This window comes from Camellia sinensis, chromosome 8 (assembly GCF_055761805.1).
Source record: "Camellia sinensis isolate YWXY chromosome 8, ASM5576180v1, whole genome shotgun sequence".
NCBI classification, from domain to species: Eukaryota; Viridiplantae; Streptophyta; class Magnoliopsida; order Ericales; family Theaceae; genus Camellia; species Camellia sinensis.
The window spans coordinates 158,796,723-158,815,061 of record NC_138968.1 but is presented as its reverse complement, the minus strand read 5'-3'; the positions used below and the strand labels follow the sequence as shown (position 1 = coordinate 158,815,061).

Sequence of the window (18,339 nt, the reverse complement as noted above, 5' to 3'; positions counted from 1 at the left end):
ATAGATATTTTATTTTAAAATTATAATATTTAATATATGCCCATAATTTTTGTTGTATAGTTTTTTTTGTTTATATATTTACACTCATACTTATATTGCAGGAAAACAATATACATATATTGGTCATTCCCAGAGATGCGTGAGATAAGCGTGCCAGGAGCATTGGTCACTTGTGAAGTCCAGACGGACACTGGCGACGAAGAGAGTTGCACGCTCAACGCCTAGAGCACAAGTTGAGGAACCAAGACGCCGTCATCCAGAGAATGGCGGCAGAGATGGAAGCTCTCAAACGGTTAGTCAAAGGAAAAGGTGTTGTTAGAGTGGGTGACCACAGTGAGCGCACCTAACCTCGCCGCTCAGGAAGCCAAAACCAGTTGCACACGCCCTCTCTTTCTATCACCAAACACTATAGGATTAGAGACTCAGACCCGCCTGCAAAGAAGTCTTGCGCGCAAGATAGTAGTTACCATCCCTCACGTCCACCGACAACATCGAGGTATTCCTACTCCGCTTATTCGGAGGACTTGAGGGACGTCTTGAAGGAACGAGCGCGCCGACGGGAAACTCAAAGGGTGTCGGCGCTTCAACGGCTATCCTACGGTGGTCGCGCTAGTGAAGAAGTAGCAATGCCGCCGCCTCGTTCAGTCGTGCATGTCTCTTTGGACAAAGATTTGGCAAGGCTGTGCGCCACCCCCTTCTCCCTTGAGATAGAGACCACATCGCTCCCAGCAGGCTTTCACTAGCCCAAATTTACACTTTATAATAGAAAGACCGATCTGTAGATGCACGTGAGCCACTTCTAGCAGGTTATGGTTAGATACAGGCATAATGATGCTCTCATGTGCCTTAGTTTCCCATCGAGTTTGGACGAGTTGGGCTTGAAGTGGTTTGAGAGGCTTCCGGAAGAAAGCATCGAAAGGTGGCAATAGTTGGCGGAAGCGTTCGTGACTCGATTCAAAACCAACACTAAAACGCCAAAGGAAGTTAACCACCTCCTAAGTGTTAAGATGGAGTCAGGCAACTCCCTCAAAGTATACAACGCCAGATATTGAGAAACCTTCAACGAAATCCTTGATTGCCCGACTAACCTGGAAATCACCCAATATAAGCGCGGTCTCCCGGTCAGACATAGACTAAGGGACTCGCTCATGATGAACCAGCCGACTTCTATGGAGCTGTTGATACAGCGCATCAACGAGTACATCCAAGTAAAGGATGATGCGACTGCATCTACCGCGAAGACAAATCCGGTGGCAATGGACAAAAGGGTGGCTAGAAAAGTACACACGGTCGGACAGGAGATAAACCGTCCAAGTGACTGCGCAAGGGAATTTGACCATGGTTCGAATCATAGAAATCGGGGTAAAGGTTGCTACAATGACTGAGCAGATTATCCCCGTGATGATGCAGCAGATGCAAACAGAAAGTTGAACACTCGGACGGGCATCACTATAGTTTTTAAGATCCCAATCTACCGTATACTTAGCGAAATCCGTGACGAGGTTGACGTCCAGTTTCCCTCTAAGCTTGGCAATGCGCAAAAGGGTTTCAATCTGCGGTACTACTGCACATTTCATAGGAAACAAAGGCACCAAAAAGAGTACTGCTTGCCCCTGAAGCAACACTTAGAGGAGTTAGTCACCGCTGGTCACTTGGACCGTTACATCGATTGGGGCGTCAGGGCCGCGCACCACGCACTGGTTGAGCCAAGTGGTTTGGACGACCTTGAGGTACCCCTCCAAGGAGTGGTTAATGTGATCCACGGTATAGTAGAGCCGACCCAAGTATGTGAGCTAAGTGGGATGACAAAAAAAGCGGAACATATAAGGGAAGTTTTGTCAGTACAGCCCGCGATCAAGAGAGGCAAGATCGAGGAGAAAAATGTGATTAGCTTCTCAAGTAGGGATCTTGACCGCATTCAAACGCCACACAATGATGCCCTGGTGGTCACCCTTCGCGTCAGGGACTTCGATGTTAAGTGCATCTTAATCGACCAAGGCAGCTCGGTCGAGATCATATACTACGACGCCTTCAAGTAACTCAAACTCTGAGATACAGACTTGGCTCCGGTAACTTCGCTACTGGTTGGTTTTAACTCACAACCGGAGTGGCCAATGGGAAAGATAATCCTACCAGTCAAAGCCGGATTCGTGGTCAAGCATGTAGAGTTTTGGGTGTTGAAGGTGCCGTCCACATACAATCTGATCCTTGGTAGGGAATGGCTTCACGCCATGCAGGCGGTGGCATCGACCTACCACCAAGTTATGAGGTTCCCCTCGGCTATGAGGGAAGTTGAGGAGATTTGGGGAGATCAAGTCATGGCGAAGCAGTGTTTCATGGCAGTGAATGGGAGTCGAGCATCCAAAGGCTTCGTGCAAATGATCGAAGGTCTAGAAGACCAAAGTGTCTTGGATAATGTAGGCACTAGGGCCGAGGAAAAGGCTATTGAAGAGTTGGTGGAGGTGCAGATCGAAACAGAGAATCCTGACAAGTTTTTTTTGCTGGGATCTAGCCTGACTGCCTAAGAAAGGACCAAGATAGTGGAGTTCTTGGTGGCGAATATCGAGGTCATTGCATGGACGCCATACGACATGCCTGGCATTGATCCAAGCTTTATTTGCCACCAACTCAATGTCTTCCCAGATGTTCATCTTGTCATTCAAAGAACGAGGAGATTAGCCCTTCATCACACCGAGGTAGTCACGGAGGAAGTCAAGAACCTGCTAAAAGCTAGGGCAATCCAGGAAATGCACTACCCTCGATGGGTTTCGAACACAGTCCTAGTACCTATGAAGAATGGGAAGTAGCCAGTTTACATTGATTACGAGACGATCAACCGAGCTTGCCCTAAAGACAGCTTTCTTCTGCCCAGAATAGACTAGCTAGTGGATCTTTGTAACGACCCCATCACGTATAATGATTAACACTTAATTAATTAAGGAGATTTGGATTTTAAGTGTCAATTATTCTAATTTAATCTGAGATCTATGAAAATTATGGAAACTGATTCGTATGTGATTGTGTTGAGGATTTATTTTAGAATTAGAAATTGAAAGTCTAAATAGCTCAAGAAAGTGCAAATAGTGAATTGAATTATTTAAATTTTGAGTATCAAACCATATGAGAGTTTAATTAAATATTCAATTCAGATTTATAAAATTGAGATTTGATTAATTGGGTCTGAATTGGAGTTAATTAAGTTAAGAGGATTGGGAATTTAGATTATTACGAATTAAATTCATTTATGTGGTGCCTAATTCGAATATGTAATTTAATGACGAAATTTTGAGTCTGATCAGAAATTGAAGGCTTAAATGATTTAAGAAACCAAAAATTGATGATGATAATAAGTTCAATTTAATATTCGGAACCTCTTTGTTTTATTTTGGGACATTGATCGAAGTGGTAACATAATGGTAAAGTAGGAGTGAACCAAGAATTTAATTCGGATAAATTTTTCTATGAACAGCCGTCATTCTTTTGCCCTTTTCTTTTTCCACACTTTGAATTTGGGTGTGAGGCTAGATCCATTAGAAATTTTATTTCTAGGGCTTCAATTTGGACACAAGAATGACCTAGAACGGAGTCCGGATGAGACAGTTATACCCGTTTGAAGTTTTGGAAACTCTGCTAGAAGCAGGAACGCTCGAGCGGAAAAGCGACACTCGAGCGGACTGCGCGAATTCAGCAAGTTTAAAGGCATTTTTCTAGATCATTCTTCACATTTTCATCTCCTCTCTTCCTCCCTCTCACCCTAGGTCCGAAAACCCTAGGTTTTGACCTCAAATACCTTTCATTTCCCTAAGAATTGCCCAAGATCTCTTACCAAAAAGTGAAGAAGGCTTGAAGCTCAACATTTTCAACCGATTAGAATTCGAATTTTCAAAGGATTTTTCTCAAAGCTTTGCTCTCTTGTTTGATTCTTGAGGCAGGGGTCCTAGTTCTTCTTCAATACTTGCATTAATAAATAGATTTGTGGTATTTTGATTATATAAATGCAAAATCTACATTTTTGAGCATATAGTGTTATATCATGGAAATTGAAGGTTTAGGGTTTGAAGTGTTAGGATTCAATTGTTGGGATAAGATTATGGATTATGAACCTTGGGTGTATAATCAATGGGAAAATTGGAATAAAAAGAAGTGGTGTGAGAAGTTTTAATTTTTTTTGGAAGTCTTGATTTTTCTTGAAAACCCTAAGTTGATTCATAATGATAATTAATGATTTTGCCCAAATTAAAAGTAGAATCATGAAATTGATAGGTTGAATTGTATATATTCAAGTTTAATTGGATTTTAGAAGTGTTTGAAAATTATGTTAAAAATTAGCGCTTGAACCTTTATCATGGGTATTGTAAATTTACATGCATCATAGATTTCTTGAGATTGAGAAGGATTTGGGATTAAATTCATGGAATTAGGAAGAAATTGGGTTTTGAACATAAAATGAGTTACATGCATGTTCATGATTATGGAAGCTAATTATTTTGGATTTGCTTTTGAATATCTTACATGAGTTTGAGTCTAGTTCCTACATGCATGAACAAATTCTACAAATTTTGATATTCTAATAGTACATTTGATTTTGAAAAAAAAGTTTAGAAAACTATGAGTTCATGGGTTTTGATTTTGAAATTAAGTAAGGTTTTGATTTAAATAAATTAATTTTATGTTTCAAGATTTTGAGCAAATAATTTATGAATAAATAAGTGTTTATATTTTCTAAGGCATTTTCATGGTTTTGATCAAGATATGTATGGATTTAAAAAGAATTGAAAATGCGTTTGGAAGCCATTTTTGAGAAGTTCAAAATTCTGGAATTTTACAGACCGCCCGAGCAGACTAATTACCGCTCGAGCGCAAATTGAAGGCTTCCAGTACTTTTTATAGTCTTTTACAGACCGCTCGAGCGACTAAAGGCTCGCTCGAGCGAACAACTATTCTCAGCATATTTTGGAAAGTTGCATTTAGTTCATATTTTTATTCTCATCTCTTCCTAAAGCATTCTAGACATGATTTATGACTCAATAAAGATTAATAAGCTACCAATCAACATAAATTAGTTGATTAAAGAATAAGTCATTAACTTAGTGATACTTGATTAAGAAGCTAAGTGAGGAATTGGTTTATTCAGAAAAGAATGATTTAGTAATAAAAGGGATTTGTGAAATGAGAACTCGATTCATTTGACTAAAGAAAGAATAAACGTAATGGGCCTTCAAATTATTTAGACAGAAAACAAGAAAGTCAAGTTTGATCAAGGGAGTAATATTGTGCTTCAATGTGTATATGTTATGTGTTTATGTAGGTCACGCGCTATTGTCTGCTTGATCTGTCTGATCTGCTTCTACTACTATCTGTGAGTAATAACTTAGTAAAGTTATGTTCAACTTTATTTATTTTCTGTATGATAAATTCATATCTGTTTTCTGAAATGATATGTTCTGTACAATGAATGATTGTCCCATTTATGACATGTATTCGTGGCATCCTTAGCAACATGTGATATCTGTTAGCTGTTACTCGATATCGGAGGTCCCATTATGGGACTTATTATGTCTGTCATCTGTTACCTGTACCGGAGGCTCCATCATGGAGCTCAGCATGTATATTCTCCGTTACCTGGTATCGGAGGTTCCATTATGGAACTTATTATGTCTACCATCCGTTACCCGTACCGGAGGCTCCATTATGGAGCTCAGCATGTTTATTCTCTATTACCCGAATCCAGAGGTTCCTTTATGGAACTGGTTATTCATAACCACCATATGTTCTACATTTGTTTTGTATCTATTCTGTTAGCGCTAATGGATGTACCACGTATGATTAAGCATGAACTCTGATTTCTATATTTGATTTGAACAAGAATATGAATATGAATCTGAATTATGATTTCTAAATTTGATATGGACATCATTCATTAAAACCCTTTACTCTGTTATTATTCACTAGGCTCTAGCTCATTGTATTATTTGTGTATATAAGTGATCAGGCGCGTGACCAGGCTTAGAGATATTTGCCTAGAATCTTTTTTTGTCAGCCAACCTATGTGCCTCCCGTGGAGGTTCCGGATATGTCAAATGACTATGGCTATGTGATTTAAAGTTTAAGTTTTGTTTTCTCGTTTGGTTAACCAAGTCTTGTGTATTTTGTAAATAGGGCTAAGTCCCTTTTTGTCTAATTTATATATATATATATATATATATAATGACGTAATGATGATGTGTATATATATATGTAAAAAGTTTAAAATTTTTCTGTCTTATAAGTCTGCATAGCTGAATGGATGTTGTATATTTGTTATTTGCTTCTGTTAGCCCCTAATATTATGTTAATTTGTCCCAGAGGCCTTCGGTAATCCCAGGATTACTGGCCGGTTACGATGCTAAACCTATAGGAGCAGGTTTAGGTCGTGACAATCTTATAGCCGGACACAACCTGCTCAGTTTCTTAGACGCCTATCGCGGTTATCATCAAATCGCCATGCATGCACCCGACCGCGAGATAACCTCTTTCACGACCCCAAGGGGATTGTTCTGCTATAGAGTCATGCATTTTGGTTTGAAAAACGCCAGGGTGACTTTCTAGAGGACGGTGACCAAGATGTTCGCCCCTTTGCTAGGCCGTACGATGGAGGCTTACATCGACGACATAGTGGTTAAAAGCAAGCAATAGGCCGACCACTTATCCGACCTAGCCGAGATGTTCGCCATTCTTAAACAACACAAGCTTCGCCTGAATGCGTCAAAATGTGCCTTTGGCGTGGGATCAGGGAAATTTCTGGGCTTCCTAGTCACCAACCGAGGCATCGAAGCGAACCCCTCACAAATCAAAGCCATACAAGAATTGAAGCAGCCCAACTCGGCAAAGGACGTGCAACATCTTGCCAGTATGGCAGCCGTGCTTAACAGATTCATAAGCCGGTCATCAGATTGTTGCTGCTCTTTGTTTCGAGCCTTGAAGTCCAAGTTTTCATGGGATGAAGAATGTACAAGGACTTGGCCGAGCTCAAGACGTATTTGTTTTCCGCCCCACTCTTGGTGACACCCAAGCTCGGAGAAGAACGCGACCTTTATCTGACTGTTTCTCAACATGCAGTTAGTAAGTACGGTGCTTGTTCAGTCAGAAGGCATCTAACATCTCCCTATCTTTTACGTGAACAAAACCTTACTATCGACAGAGTCGAGACACTTGCCGCTAGAAAAACTTGCTTTGGCACTAATGATGGCCTCCAGGAAATTGGCGCACTACTTTCATGCTCACACAATCGTGGTGTTGCCCAAATTCCCTCTGAAAGCCTTATTTGAGCGAGCGGATTTCTCTGGCCGAATTCTGAAGTGGGCAGTTGAACTAGGGCAATTCGACGTCAAAATTCAACCCTGAATAGCCATCAAAGCCCAAGCATTGGCCGACTTTGTTACTGAATTCTCGCCTAGAATTCACCCGGTATGTCCCGGCGAATCTTACCACGGTAGCCGAGGTGACGAATGTAAGCACAATGGAAATTGCGCAATAGAGTGATATTGGCGACGCGGAACTTGCGCGCTCGTCCACAAAACCTTCAGTCGGAGGTGTACTTCAGCCCGGCATTATGATGATGGACTTAGGAATAACAGACCAAACTGTTGGGACCGGCACCGTATCGCCGAGGTGGGATGAAAACGTGTCTGTTGAAATCGTCAGCGGCGAGCTTGTAGCTGACATAGTTGAGCAGCCGAGCGACCCTACCAACCTTCAAGCATCCCAGGATCCCTCAGAATGTTGGAAACTTTTCATTGGTGAAATGTGAAAACTTTTTGTAGATGGCACCTCAAATCGGCACGGCGCTGGGCTGGGCATAGTTTTGATCTCACCGGACGGTCTAACCATTGAACACTCTATCACACTCAAATTCCCAGCGTCAAACAACGAGGCTGAGTACGAAACACTGTTGGCCGGACTTAAAAGCGTGCTCCCATTGCGCACATCCAAGCTGATGGTTTACAGTGACTCCTAACTCGTTGTAAACCAAGTGTCTAGAGTGTACGAAGCCAAAGATGACAGAATGGCCAAGTACCAAGCTCTAGTGAAAGAACACATTAAGGAATTTTAAGCGATAACGGTCCAACAAATTGGCCGTGAAGAAAACGGCCGAGCAGATGAGTTGGCCGGTCTAGCTTCCATGTTCGACAGTTCAACTCCCAGTCCTCTCCTGGTTGAGTTTCTTCCAAGACCTAGTATTGAGGACTCGGAGCAGACGGAAGTATTCTACACCGAGCATGGTCTCTCTTGGATGGACCCTATCATCATTTTCCTAAAAGAACGGACCCTTCCGGCCGATAAAAAGGACACATAAAGTCCGGGTGAAGTCAGAGCAGTTTTGGCTTTCTCCATCTGGCGCTTTATATAAGAAGTCATTCACCGGTCCGTACCTCAAGTGTGTTCATCCAAACAGTGTGAAAGCTTTCTTTTACGAGATCCACGAAGGCATGTGCTGAAGTCATATCGGGGGGAGATCTTTGGTTTACCGCACTATTTCGTAAGGATACTGGTGGTCGTGCATGCAAGTAGACACGTAAAAATATGTTAGAAAATATGAAAAATGTCAAAAGTTCGCCCACCAAATTCACCAGCCGGCTAGAGAACTTCTTCTCTTCACAAGTCCTTAGCCTTTCGCAATGTGGGGGCTGGACATAGTGGGACCACTCCCAACAGCGCTAGGTAACCGGAAGTTCTTCATTGCGGCGACAGATTACTTTACCAAATGGGTTGAAGCCGAGCCCTTAGCGACCATCAAAGAGAAGGATGTCAAACGGTTTGTTTGGCAGAACGTGATAACGCAGTTTGGTATCCCCAAGGCTTTGATTTTTGATAATGGCACCCAATTTGATGGGCAGTTCTTCAGAGAATTTTGTGAGGAATTGAAGATAGAATTCTACAAGTCCACCCCGGCCTACCCTCAGTCTAATGACCAAGCTGAAGCATCGAACAAGACCATACTAGATGGGTTGAAGACAAGGCTGGAGAAGGCCAAAGGCAAGTGGGCCGAGGAACTTCTTAGTGTCCTCTGGGCATATCGGACGACCCCGAGACGTTCAACCGGGGAGATTTCTTTTGCCCTGGCATATCGCATAGAGGCGATTATTTCATTAGAGATCGGCATACCCATCATTCGCAACGAAAATTTTGAGCCCGAATTGAACTCTAAAGCCATTGCCTTGGAGTTGGACCCAGCCGACGAACGCCGAGAAAAGACATTAATCCACATGGCTGCATATCAACAAGAATTATCCAAAAAGTACAACAAAATGGTGCACCCCAGACCGCTTAAATTCGGGGACTGGGTTTTAAGGAAGGTGATGGACAACACACTGGTGCTGGGCGAAGGCAAGCTAGGGGCAAATTGGGAAAGGCCTTACAGGATAATCGGTCTGGCAGGCAAGGGGGCATACCACCTAGAGGACTTGGATGGCAAAAGCGTACCCCGGCCATGGAATACGGCCAACCTCAAGCTGTACTATTTTTAGTCCTTATCTTTTGTGTGTAATTTTTTATAAAGGGGGCAAGTTTTCCCTTCTATCTACCAATGTAATCCCCTCAGTCATTAAGTCAATTGTAATATGTAATAGAAATGAATTATTTTACATGGAAAGTATGTTGTAATTGAGGGATCGTAGTGCACCAGGGGCAACCACCTTTACAGCCGAGATGCCTTATCCCAGCTAGAAGAGTTGTTGACTTGCTCAACTCTAGACTTCTAGTCGAGATGTTTTGTCCCGGCTAGAGAGTTGATGATTTGCTCAACTCTAGAATTTTAGCCGAGATGTTTTATTCTGGCTAAAGAGTTGATGATTTGCTCAACTCTAGAAAGTTAGCCGAGATGTCTTATCCCAGCTAGAAGAGTTAATGACTTGCTCAACTCTAGACTTCTAGCCGAGATGTTTTGTCCTGGCTAGAGAGTTGATGATTTGCTCAACTCTAGAAGGTTAACTGAGATGTCTTATCCTGGCTAGAAGAGTTGATGACTTGCTCAACTCTAGACTTCTAGCAGAGATGTTTTATCCCGGCTAGATAGTTGATGATTTATTTAACTCTAGAAGGTTAGCCGGGATGTCTTATCCCGGCTAGAGAGTTGATGACTTGCTCAACTCTAGAAGGTTAGTCGAGATGTCTTATCCAGGCTAGAAGAGTTGATGACTTGCTCAACTCTAGACTTCTAGCCGAGATGTTTTATCCCGGTTAAAGAGTTGATGATTTGCTCATATAGCCGAGATGTTTCGTCCCGGCTAGCAAGTTGATGATTTGCTTAACTCTAGAATTTTGGCCGTGATGTTTTTTCTCGGCTCGTAGAGTTGATGATTTGCTCAACTCTAGCTTTAGCTGAAATGTTCTACCCTAGCTAGAATAACGCAGATTTTTTTAACTGTGATGTTCTATCTCAGTGATTGGAGTTGATGATTTGTAAAACTCTCGTATTTTTGCTGAGATGTTTTGCTCGCTCTATCCAACTGTTACATGCTGGGCAAGAAGGACAACAGCAGACATTAACAGAACTATAAGTGAAATACAAACTTTTCATTAATAAAGAAATGTAGTACATATGGTGGGGCAGGCAGCCCGGTTATATACCCAAAAAAAAAAATCTTAACTAAACCAAAGGGGAGAGATCAGCGAAATCGTCCCCGGCGCCCTCCGCGGTAACCTCCAGATCAACCATGGAGGAGATTTCTCTGGCACCAGATTCAACCTGGCTGGCCTCCTTTGGGCGGCCTTCTTCCTTGGCATCCTCCTCGGTGGCATGCCCGACTTCTTCCTCAGCCTCCTCTTGCAGCGCATTGAAGACTTCGTTCGCGTATGGCACCATGTAGGCCGGTAAGAAGACAGCGGGGGGAGAGGTAAACACCTGGGTTCCAGATCCTTGGCCGAGCTGTTCACAAGCAGCCTTCCAACCGGACTTAAAGAATATGTCCTTGGTGGCCTTGACTTGCTTGGTATAGCTGTCTTCGGCCTCCTTGAAACCGAAATTGTTTGCCGCATCCACTTCATCTTTCCTTGATTGCTTTAACACTTCCAGCTTGGCCCGCAGAGCATCTCTTTCCTTCTCGGCGGATCCAAGTTGGCCGAGCAATTTGGTGTTGTCCGTGTTGGCCATCTCCAACGAAGCCTTAGACCTCCCCAGCTCGATTTCCAGATGCTTGACCTGATTGGTGGCATCGGTCACCTTTTGCTGGAGTTTATAAATCTGGTCTATCACGAGATGTTGTTTCTAGATAGCCTGTAAGAGGACGTGTTAGGGTTTAAATAAGAAGATTAACCGTGAAAACACTTGAGCAAATTTGAGTAAGCGTGCAGAGCTCTTACCCTGGTTATGGATTTAACCAAGGACTTCACGAGCCGGGTGTCGGGCACGTGGTCATTGCCGGTTACATCGCTCGGCAGAAGCAATGCTTTTGTCAGATTAAAAGCCATGAGGTGTTCTTTATCGCCCTTGATTGAGGCATTAGCCAGGATCTCCTTGCCTTGGTGTTTCAACTATGGCTGCCATGGGGGCGTTGGCTCAGATTCCTCCGCCGATTGCTCGGTGCTCAACTCGGCCACAAGCTCAGCTGTTGGATCGACGGACCGAGGCCTTTTTCCAGCTCAGCGACTTTCTTTGCTGAGCTGTAGTGGTCAACGCTAATGCAATCACGGTCCCAGATGTTTGACCGGCAGTAAAGGCGCGGGAGGGGCATGCTCGGCAACTCGGTGGATGTGGAGGTGATGAGATTCTTGATACGGCTCCGTTTGGCCATTTCCTCTTCCTTGGTTAGCCGAATTAGGGGCATGTCTGGTAGTGTTGGATCAGGCGATGGGGATGGTGCTCACAGAAAGTCTGTGACTCTACTTCTGCGGGGAGCCGTGTATCTATAGCTTAGTACGTAACCGAGAAGGTTGTGGCAATCTTAGTGACGGTACCGCAGCACGACTCTGATGGCAGTCTCATTTGGGTTGAAGTAATTCGTTTGCAAGGCTTCGATAGCTGCAAGGAAAAGAGCGATTAGTACAAAATAGTAAAGGAAAGTAATTTGACCGGTCAGTGAGCACGACTTACATGTCGAACCGAAGTTCTTGTTGATGTACCAGTCAGGCATATCAGCCTTCTCATAATTTCTAGATACCCAAAAGAAGTTGTCATCATGCAAATCTTTATCCGGGGTGCCGGTTACCAGTATTTCCTTGCCTGGTCTAATCTTCAAATAATAGCTAAACCCATCGGCTGTGTGCCCGAGGGTGTATTGGCGCAAAATCTCGGCCAATCCTAGGTTCAGGCCAAGCCTGTTGTTCAGCTCGGCTACCTCGTTTATTATTCTAAATGTATTTCCTGAAACTTGTGTTGGCATTAGCCCGGTACGCCTCAAGAGCTCACACATTAGAGGCTGAACCGGGAAACGTAAGCCTCCTTCGACTATAGACAGCACGGTGAAGGAGCATTGGTCCAGTTTACCCCATAGGGTGGTGTCCTCTACACCGAGCTCAAGATGGACGTCTGTGGGGATGCCATATTCCTCCTGGAACATGGCTAGTGCACCCGGCGTGTCAACAAGGAAGCGGTAATGCCCTATGTGAAGCCGGCTGGTTTTAGCTCGGCTATGTTAGTTTGGCAGAGTTTCGTGCGATTGATGCTCGACCTTTGAGAGCCCTAGTGTTGGTGTCTGGTCTCCTAGGAATCTGCAGTAAAAGGCAAGTATAAGTGATAGCGTGGTCACGCAAACGAGTTCGACTTTAGCCCGGACACTGGATGTGTGACATTACTCGGTAGCTCGGTAGCTCGGTCGCTCAAGCAGACTAGATATTAGCCTGGTTGAGCGACCTGACGTTCTTTTAGCTCCGTTCCCACCCAAGTCTTACAAACTTGCAACTTGCTTGGTTTTGGTATTTTTTTGGGGTCAAATGAAGACCTGGAGCCCAGTCTGTCCTAGATCCTCGCTTGTTCATCACAGAAAATGATGAATAGTTGAGGGAGAAGGGGCAGAGGTGATTTTTGGGGGCTACATCCTAAGTTAACTTCATTCGAAGTCCTAAAACTTACTGCCATCGTGCCCTAAACTCAACTATGACAGTCACAGGCCTAACTATACAATGAAAACATGAGTAACAAATGAAGAGCAGTGGAGGGTTGAGGACTTATAGACTAGGGCACAGATGGTGGCTCGAAGTGGTGGGACGGGGCCTCCAACGACAGCGAAGGTGTAGAATGGGCTCGCGAGTACGCTCTGATCTCAATAGTATTGGTGAAGGCAAGAGCTCTAGTTCGTAGGGTGGTTTTGATGATGAAGATGAACAGAGCAAGAAGGGAAATAAAAGAAAGGGCGGCGGGTATAAGAAGGGAAGAGAAGCGCCAAAATTTGAATATGAAGGGGCAGCGAGAGGCGGCTAGGTTGGATGCTCGAGGCCAATGAATGGACGACACGTGTCTATAATGACGGCAGCGTCAGTACTGAAAAGACAAGTTGGAAAGTCGAGGCATCGATCGAGCAAGTCAAGAGACCGAGCGTGAGACTTAGCGCGGTGAACGTCTTGCGGTGTAAGGCCGGGTTGAGGAATGACCCCGGTCGAAGCATGTAATCCTAGTCACGCTACTGCGGACAAAATTAAGGGGCAATTGAGAGGGAGATTTCATAATCCAGCTTTGGGCCGTGGTAATGACTGGGCTAAAGTTGGTCCGAGCATGTTTGGGCCGAGCTGGGTTGGGCCAATCCAGTGCCAGTGCACTTGGTTAAAGCCCATCTCGGATTTGGCTGGGATAAGTTCTCTACCAGCCCGATTCGCGTTGTTTGGTCGTTGTGATTGGCGTGCAGGATCCTCCGCAGACCGGCCCAACTAAGCAAGAGCTCGGTCATGAAGAAAAAGAGCTGCTAAGCTCAGTCATAATGGAGCTGGGCTCGGAGCGTTGCTTGTCTCGGAAGTAGTACGGTCGCGGGGAAATGGGGTAGTGCCACCGGGCTGTCCGCTCGCGCCAACACCGTTTGGCAGTTTGGTTAGGTGGTGTTTAGCTATATTTGCGTTGACATGTAGGAAAGTGGGATAGGAAAGCAGGTCTACGCATCAAAGGGCGAATGGATGCAGAGGTAAGCGCAGAAAGTATATAAATGTGATTGCGCCCCCCATACTGGGGATGGAACATCTTCTTGTGAGAGAAACTCTAACACATTGTCTTATCTCTCCTCTCTCTTTCTCTCTGAGTGTGTGCTGACTTGACCATCGGAGGGGTTTTCCGGCAACGCATAGCTCACCTTCGTTGTGTTCGCAGGTCGATCGGAGGAAGGCGCAGCTTGGACGCGAGGAGTACGGGTGATAACGAATATTTAGCTCCCGTACAATATATATATATATTTCAAACAGATATGACACATGAATAAAAATCTTTGAAATTACAGCTGGATCAACTCATGAGATTAAAAAATTTATAGAATTTGTGCATTTCCATATAATCAAGTTAGAGCATTATACACCAATAGCCCTGTTTGGTAGAGCTGTGGGAAAGTGCTTATAGCTTATGCCTAAACAGCTTATAGCTTATAACTTTCAGCTTAAGCTGATTTCCAGCTTATTCTTAAAGCATCTCCTGTCCCACTCAAAGAATAAGCTGATTTCTGACTTCCACAAAGCTATAAGCTATAAGCTATAAACTAAACTAAACACATCAAAATAGCTTAAATTAAGCTGAAAGCTGAAATAAGCTGTAAATAATTTCTGCCAAACAGGCACAATGATTGTTTTGGGCATTGGATTTTGTTCACCAATCTCATCAAAATCTTTCATTTAACTCAACTAATTGACAGTGAGGTGGAGGACTAAAAAACAAAAAATTTAATTAACAAAATTTAAAATAACAATCACTTTGTTTAGTTTTAATTTTTTTTAAATATTTTTAAAAAAATTTTACTTTCCTATTTTTCCTATTTTTATTGTTTTTACTGAATTTTTAAAAATATTTTAAGTAATTTTTTTTTAATTTTTAGACACATCTAACATAAATATACTTAAAAGTATAATTTTTGTGTAAAACTCTTTAAGAAATTCATTAAATACCAAAAATATAAAGAAAAATACAAAAAATTTAGTATATTTTTCTTATTTTTGTGTATTTATTAATTTTAAAAAAATATTTTTTCACAAATATTTTAATTTTTAGATATATCTAAATAAAATATATCTAAAAAAAATACTCAAAAATTTAAAAATATTTACTAAAAATAAAAAATTTAAACCACACCCACTCAATTTAATTCTAGTAACGCATGGTTCCACAGAATTCACGAGGTGGGGTCCATATATAAAACCGACTCATTTGTCTCGTATACATGGTTCATTTTGTAGAATAATTTTGGTTCCTATCATTGCTCTTAAAATAATGAGCGGTGTTATTTTAGCTAAAAAATTCGACCAAGGAATTTTAGAAATTTTATTATATTTTTGGATAAATTATTAATAAATCGTAATAGTTGAATTTAATTTCTATCAAGTCTTATTAAAAATAAATCTTAAAAAATCGTCATTAAAAATAATTATGTGGTAATTTTTTACATGTCGCTAAAAATTGACAATTAATACTTTTTTTTATCATAATTTTTATAAATTATCGCTAAAGCTTACAATTAATAACTTTGTTTATGACGAATTTTTCAAATTGTCGCTGAAAGTTGAAAATTTGCGACTTTGTTTTTGACGATTTTTTTAAACTGTTGTTAAAACTTATAATTAGTGACATTTTTTGTAATAAATTTTTCAAACTGTCACTGAAAATTAACAATTAGTGATGATTTTTAATAGTATTTGTTGAAAAACGTCATTAATTCCCACAAGACTTATTGGACAATAAGTCTACCTGTTAGGACCTATACGTAAGTCTTCCTAAATTTTTTTACCAAACACTCACATGGGTGTGAGGTCCACACTCATGTAGGTCCCATGAGCAATACTAGGGACCCAATAAAATTATTAAATTTTGGTTTAATTAAACTTTTACCCCCTAAACTATCATCATTTTGTTTATGCAGTGGCGATTGGTAGCTCGAATTGTTTGGCTCGAAAATGGCCCGACTTCTACAAGCACCCACTTATCTTTGCACACCTCTATTTATTCATCTCAGTTTTTACCATACATTTCATTTCAAATAAAAAAGAAAAAGAAAAGAACAGAGTAGGGAGAGAGAAAGCAGACCCATAAGGTTGGTTCTGGTTCCGACGATTTTCTGTGTTGCTTCCGACGAGGTTGGTGCTGCCGCCGACGAGGCTGGTGCTGCTTCTGTGTGTGCCAACGGTGCTTCCGCTACAGCTCTGTGTGCCGATAGAGGAGAACGAACCACGATGGAGGACGAACGACGGACTGAAACAGCGAACGACAGACGACGATTTACAAATTTGAACAACTCGTGACCTACCTCTGTTCTGGACAGTAATTTTTTTATTAAAAAAAAAAAAATCTTTGACATGCAATTACTAGAACAGAGGTACTGATGTCTTCTAAATTAGCATAGTGCATAACAAGCAAATTGGCAAGGACAAAGGGTTCAATTAACAAATTTATAAATATCAATTTCTCAAGTCACAGAAATCATACTTCATCACCAAAGAATATAATGTAAACATAAATTTCAGAACATAAACCTTACACTTTGGATCATTTACCATGTGTATTATCAAGAAATCAAGACAAAATGACATACCTGAATCCATTGATGAACGGTTAAACGGAAGCGTCTGATTGTCAATAAAACCTTAATATTGACTTTGTTAGAGCCTTCTAATCCTTTCCCTTTGGTGCCTTATGTTTCTCCTTGAGAGGATTTAGAAAAACAAAACAGTATTCTTATTTTTTCACCTTGGGAAGGAATAGGGACCATAACCTTTTAAAGGTTGTAATTGGTTTTCATAACTGAAGGGTAATGAAAACCAATAAATTAACCATTATTGGTTTTAAAACTGAAAGGTAATGAAAACCAATAAATTAACCATTATTGGTTTTAAAACTGAAAGGTAATGAAAACCAACTTTAACCAATATGTTTTAATTTCTATTTCTACCCTTCATAGAAATAAAAATTATACAACTAGTATCTACACATTAGGTCCATAACACATATACCCTTAAGCCTATTAACTAAATTGAATCACTTAAATTGTAGGCTTCTTATAAATGATAACACCACATTTAATTATGTGGTCCCATTGAGACATTATCTAACATATAACTAAACCAATTATGTAACTTGTTCTTTCTGTCCAAAATTGAAGCATGATTACAAATTCTACACATTTGAGTAGTCCTTTTCACAACACAAAGCAGCAGCAGCAACCCGTCAGCACACAGAGCAGCAGCGAAAGCACTGTCAGCACACACAGAAGCGCCTCGTCTGAAGCAACACAGTAAATCGGCGATGCGGGTCTCCCCTCTCTCTCTACTCTATTCTTTTCTTCTTTTTTTTTTTATTTGAAATGAAATGTATGGTTAAAACTGAGATGAATAAATAAGGTGTACAAAGATATATGTGGGTGCATGTAGAAGTCGGGCCATTTTCGAGCCGAAGAATTCGAGTGACGAATCTTTTCTGTTGTTCATGTACTCCTTAAACTATTAATTTTGTCTTGTTGGTCCTAAGCTATCACATTTCGGTTCTGTTTAGTCCAAATGGTAGATGGTACTAGTTTTGAATCTCATGTGCAGGCCACGTGTTCACCTTTGCCGTTTACAATTTGGATACCACCTACCATTTGGATAAAACAAAACTAAAATGTGATAATTTAGAGACCAACAAGACAAAATTAATAATTAAGGACTACATAAACAAAATGGTAATAGTTTAGGAGGTAAAAGTGTAATTAACTCTTAAATTTTTTACCAAACCACATGAGTGTGAGGTCCACACTTGTGAGTCTCACACTCATGTGAGTATTTGGTAAAAAAATTGATAGCTTTGTTGGGATCTCTAGCACCCCACACTAATATGAATGTTTGGTAAAAAATTTATTAGAACTCTTGGAATTTAACATTTTTCAAAAAGTTAAATTTACTTTTTAAATTTAACAATGTAACGACCTATTCATATGTTGTCTAATCATCTCTCTCAAGTAAGTTTATAAAGTGAATTTGAATATCATTTTTTTTAAATAATTATAAATTTTGTAAGAGGGATATTGAAATACAAGAATGCCTATGAAAATAATCAATAAATTGATGAGTAAATAATAAGAGAGATTTAAACGTAAATGCTTATAAACATGGAAATTAAAGATTGGAACGTTAGGGGGCTATACAATACAATTACGTAAAAGGAGTGTGAACAGGATGGGAATTGTGATTAATGCTCATCAAACTTGG

At 41.2% G+C, this 18,339-nt stretch overlaps 1 protein-coding gene across 1 annotated transcript; it reads left to right on the top strand.

Annotated features, from left to right (window-relative positions):
• The first annotated feature begins 263 nt into the window (after positions 1–263).
• Positions 264–2,039, top strand: LOC114275242 (uncharacterized). The gene is made up of 2 exons (XM_028217251.2): positions 264–333; positions 1,390–2,039. Exons 1-2 carry the CDS (start codon positions 264–266, stop codon positions 2,037–2,039), a joined length of 720 nt encoding a protein of 239 aa, XP_028073052.2.
• Positions 2,040–18,339: the final 16,300 nt, after the last annotated feature.

Bases quoted from the DNA above. Each gene is read 5' to 3' on its own strand.
- LOC114275242 (XM_028217251.2), top strand. From the start codon at position 264: ATGGCGGCAGAGATGGAAGCTCTCAAACGGTTAGTCAAAGGAAAAGGT. The intron at 334-1,389 runs GTGAGCGCACCT...ATGACTGAGCAG, and splicing joins TGTTAGAGTGGGTGACCACA to ATTATCCCCGTGATGATGCA.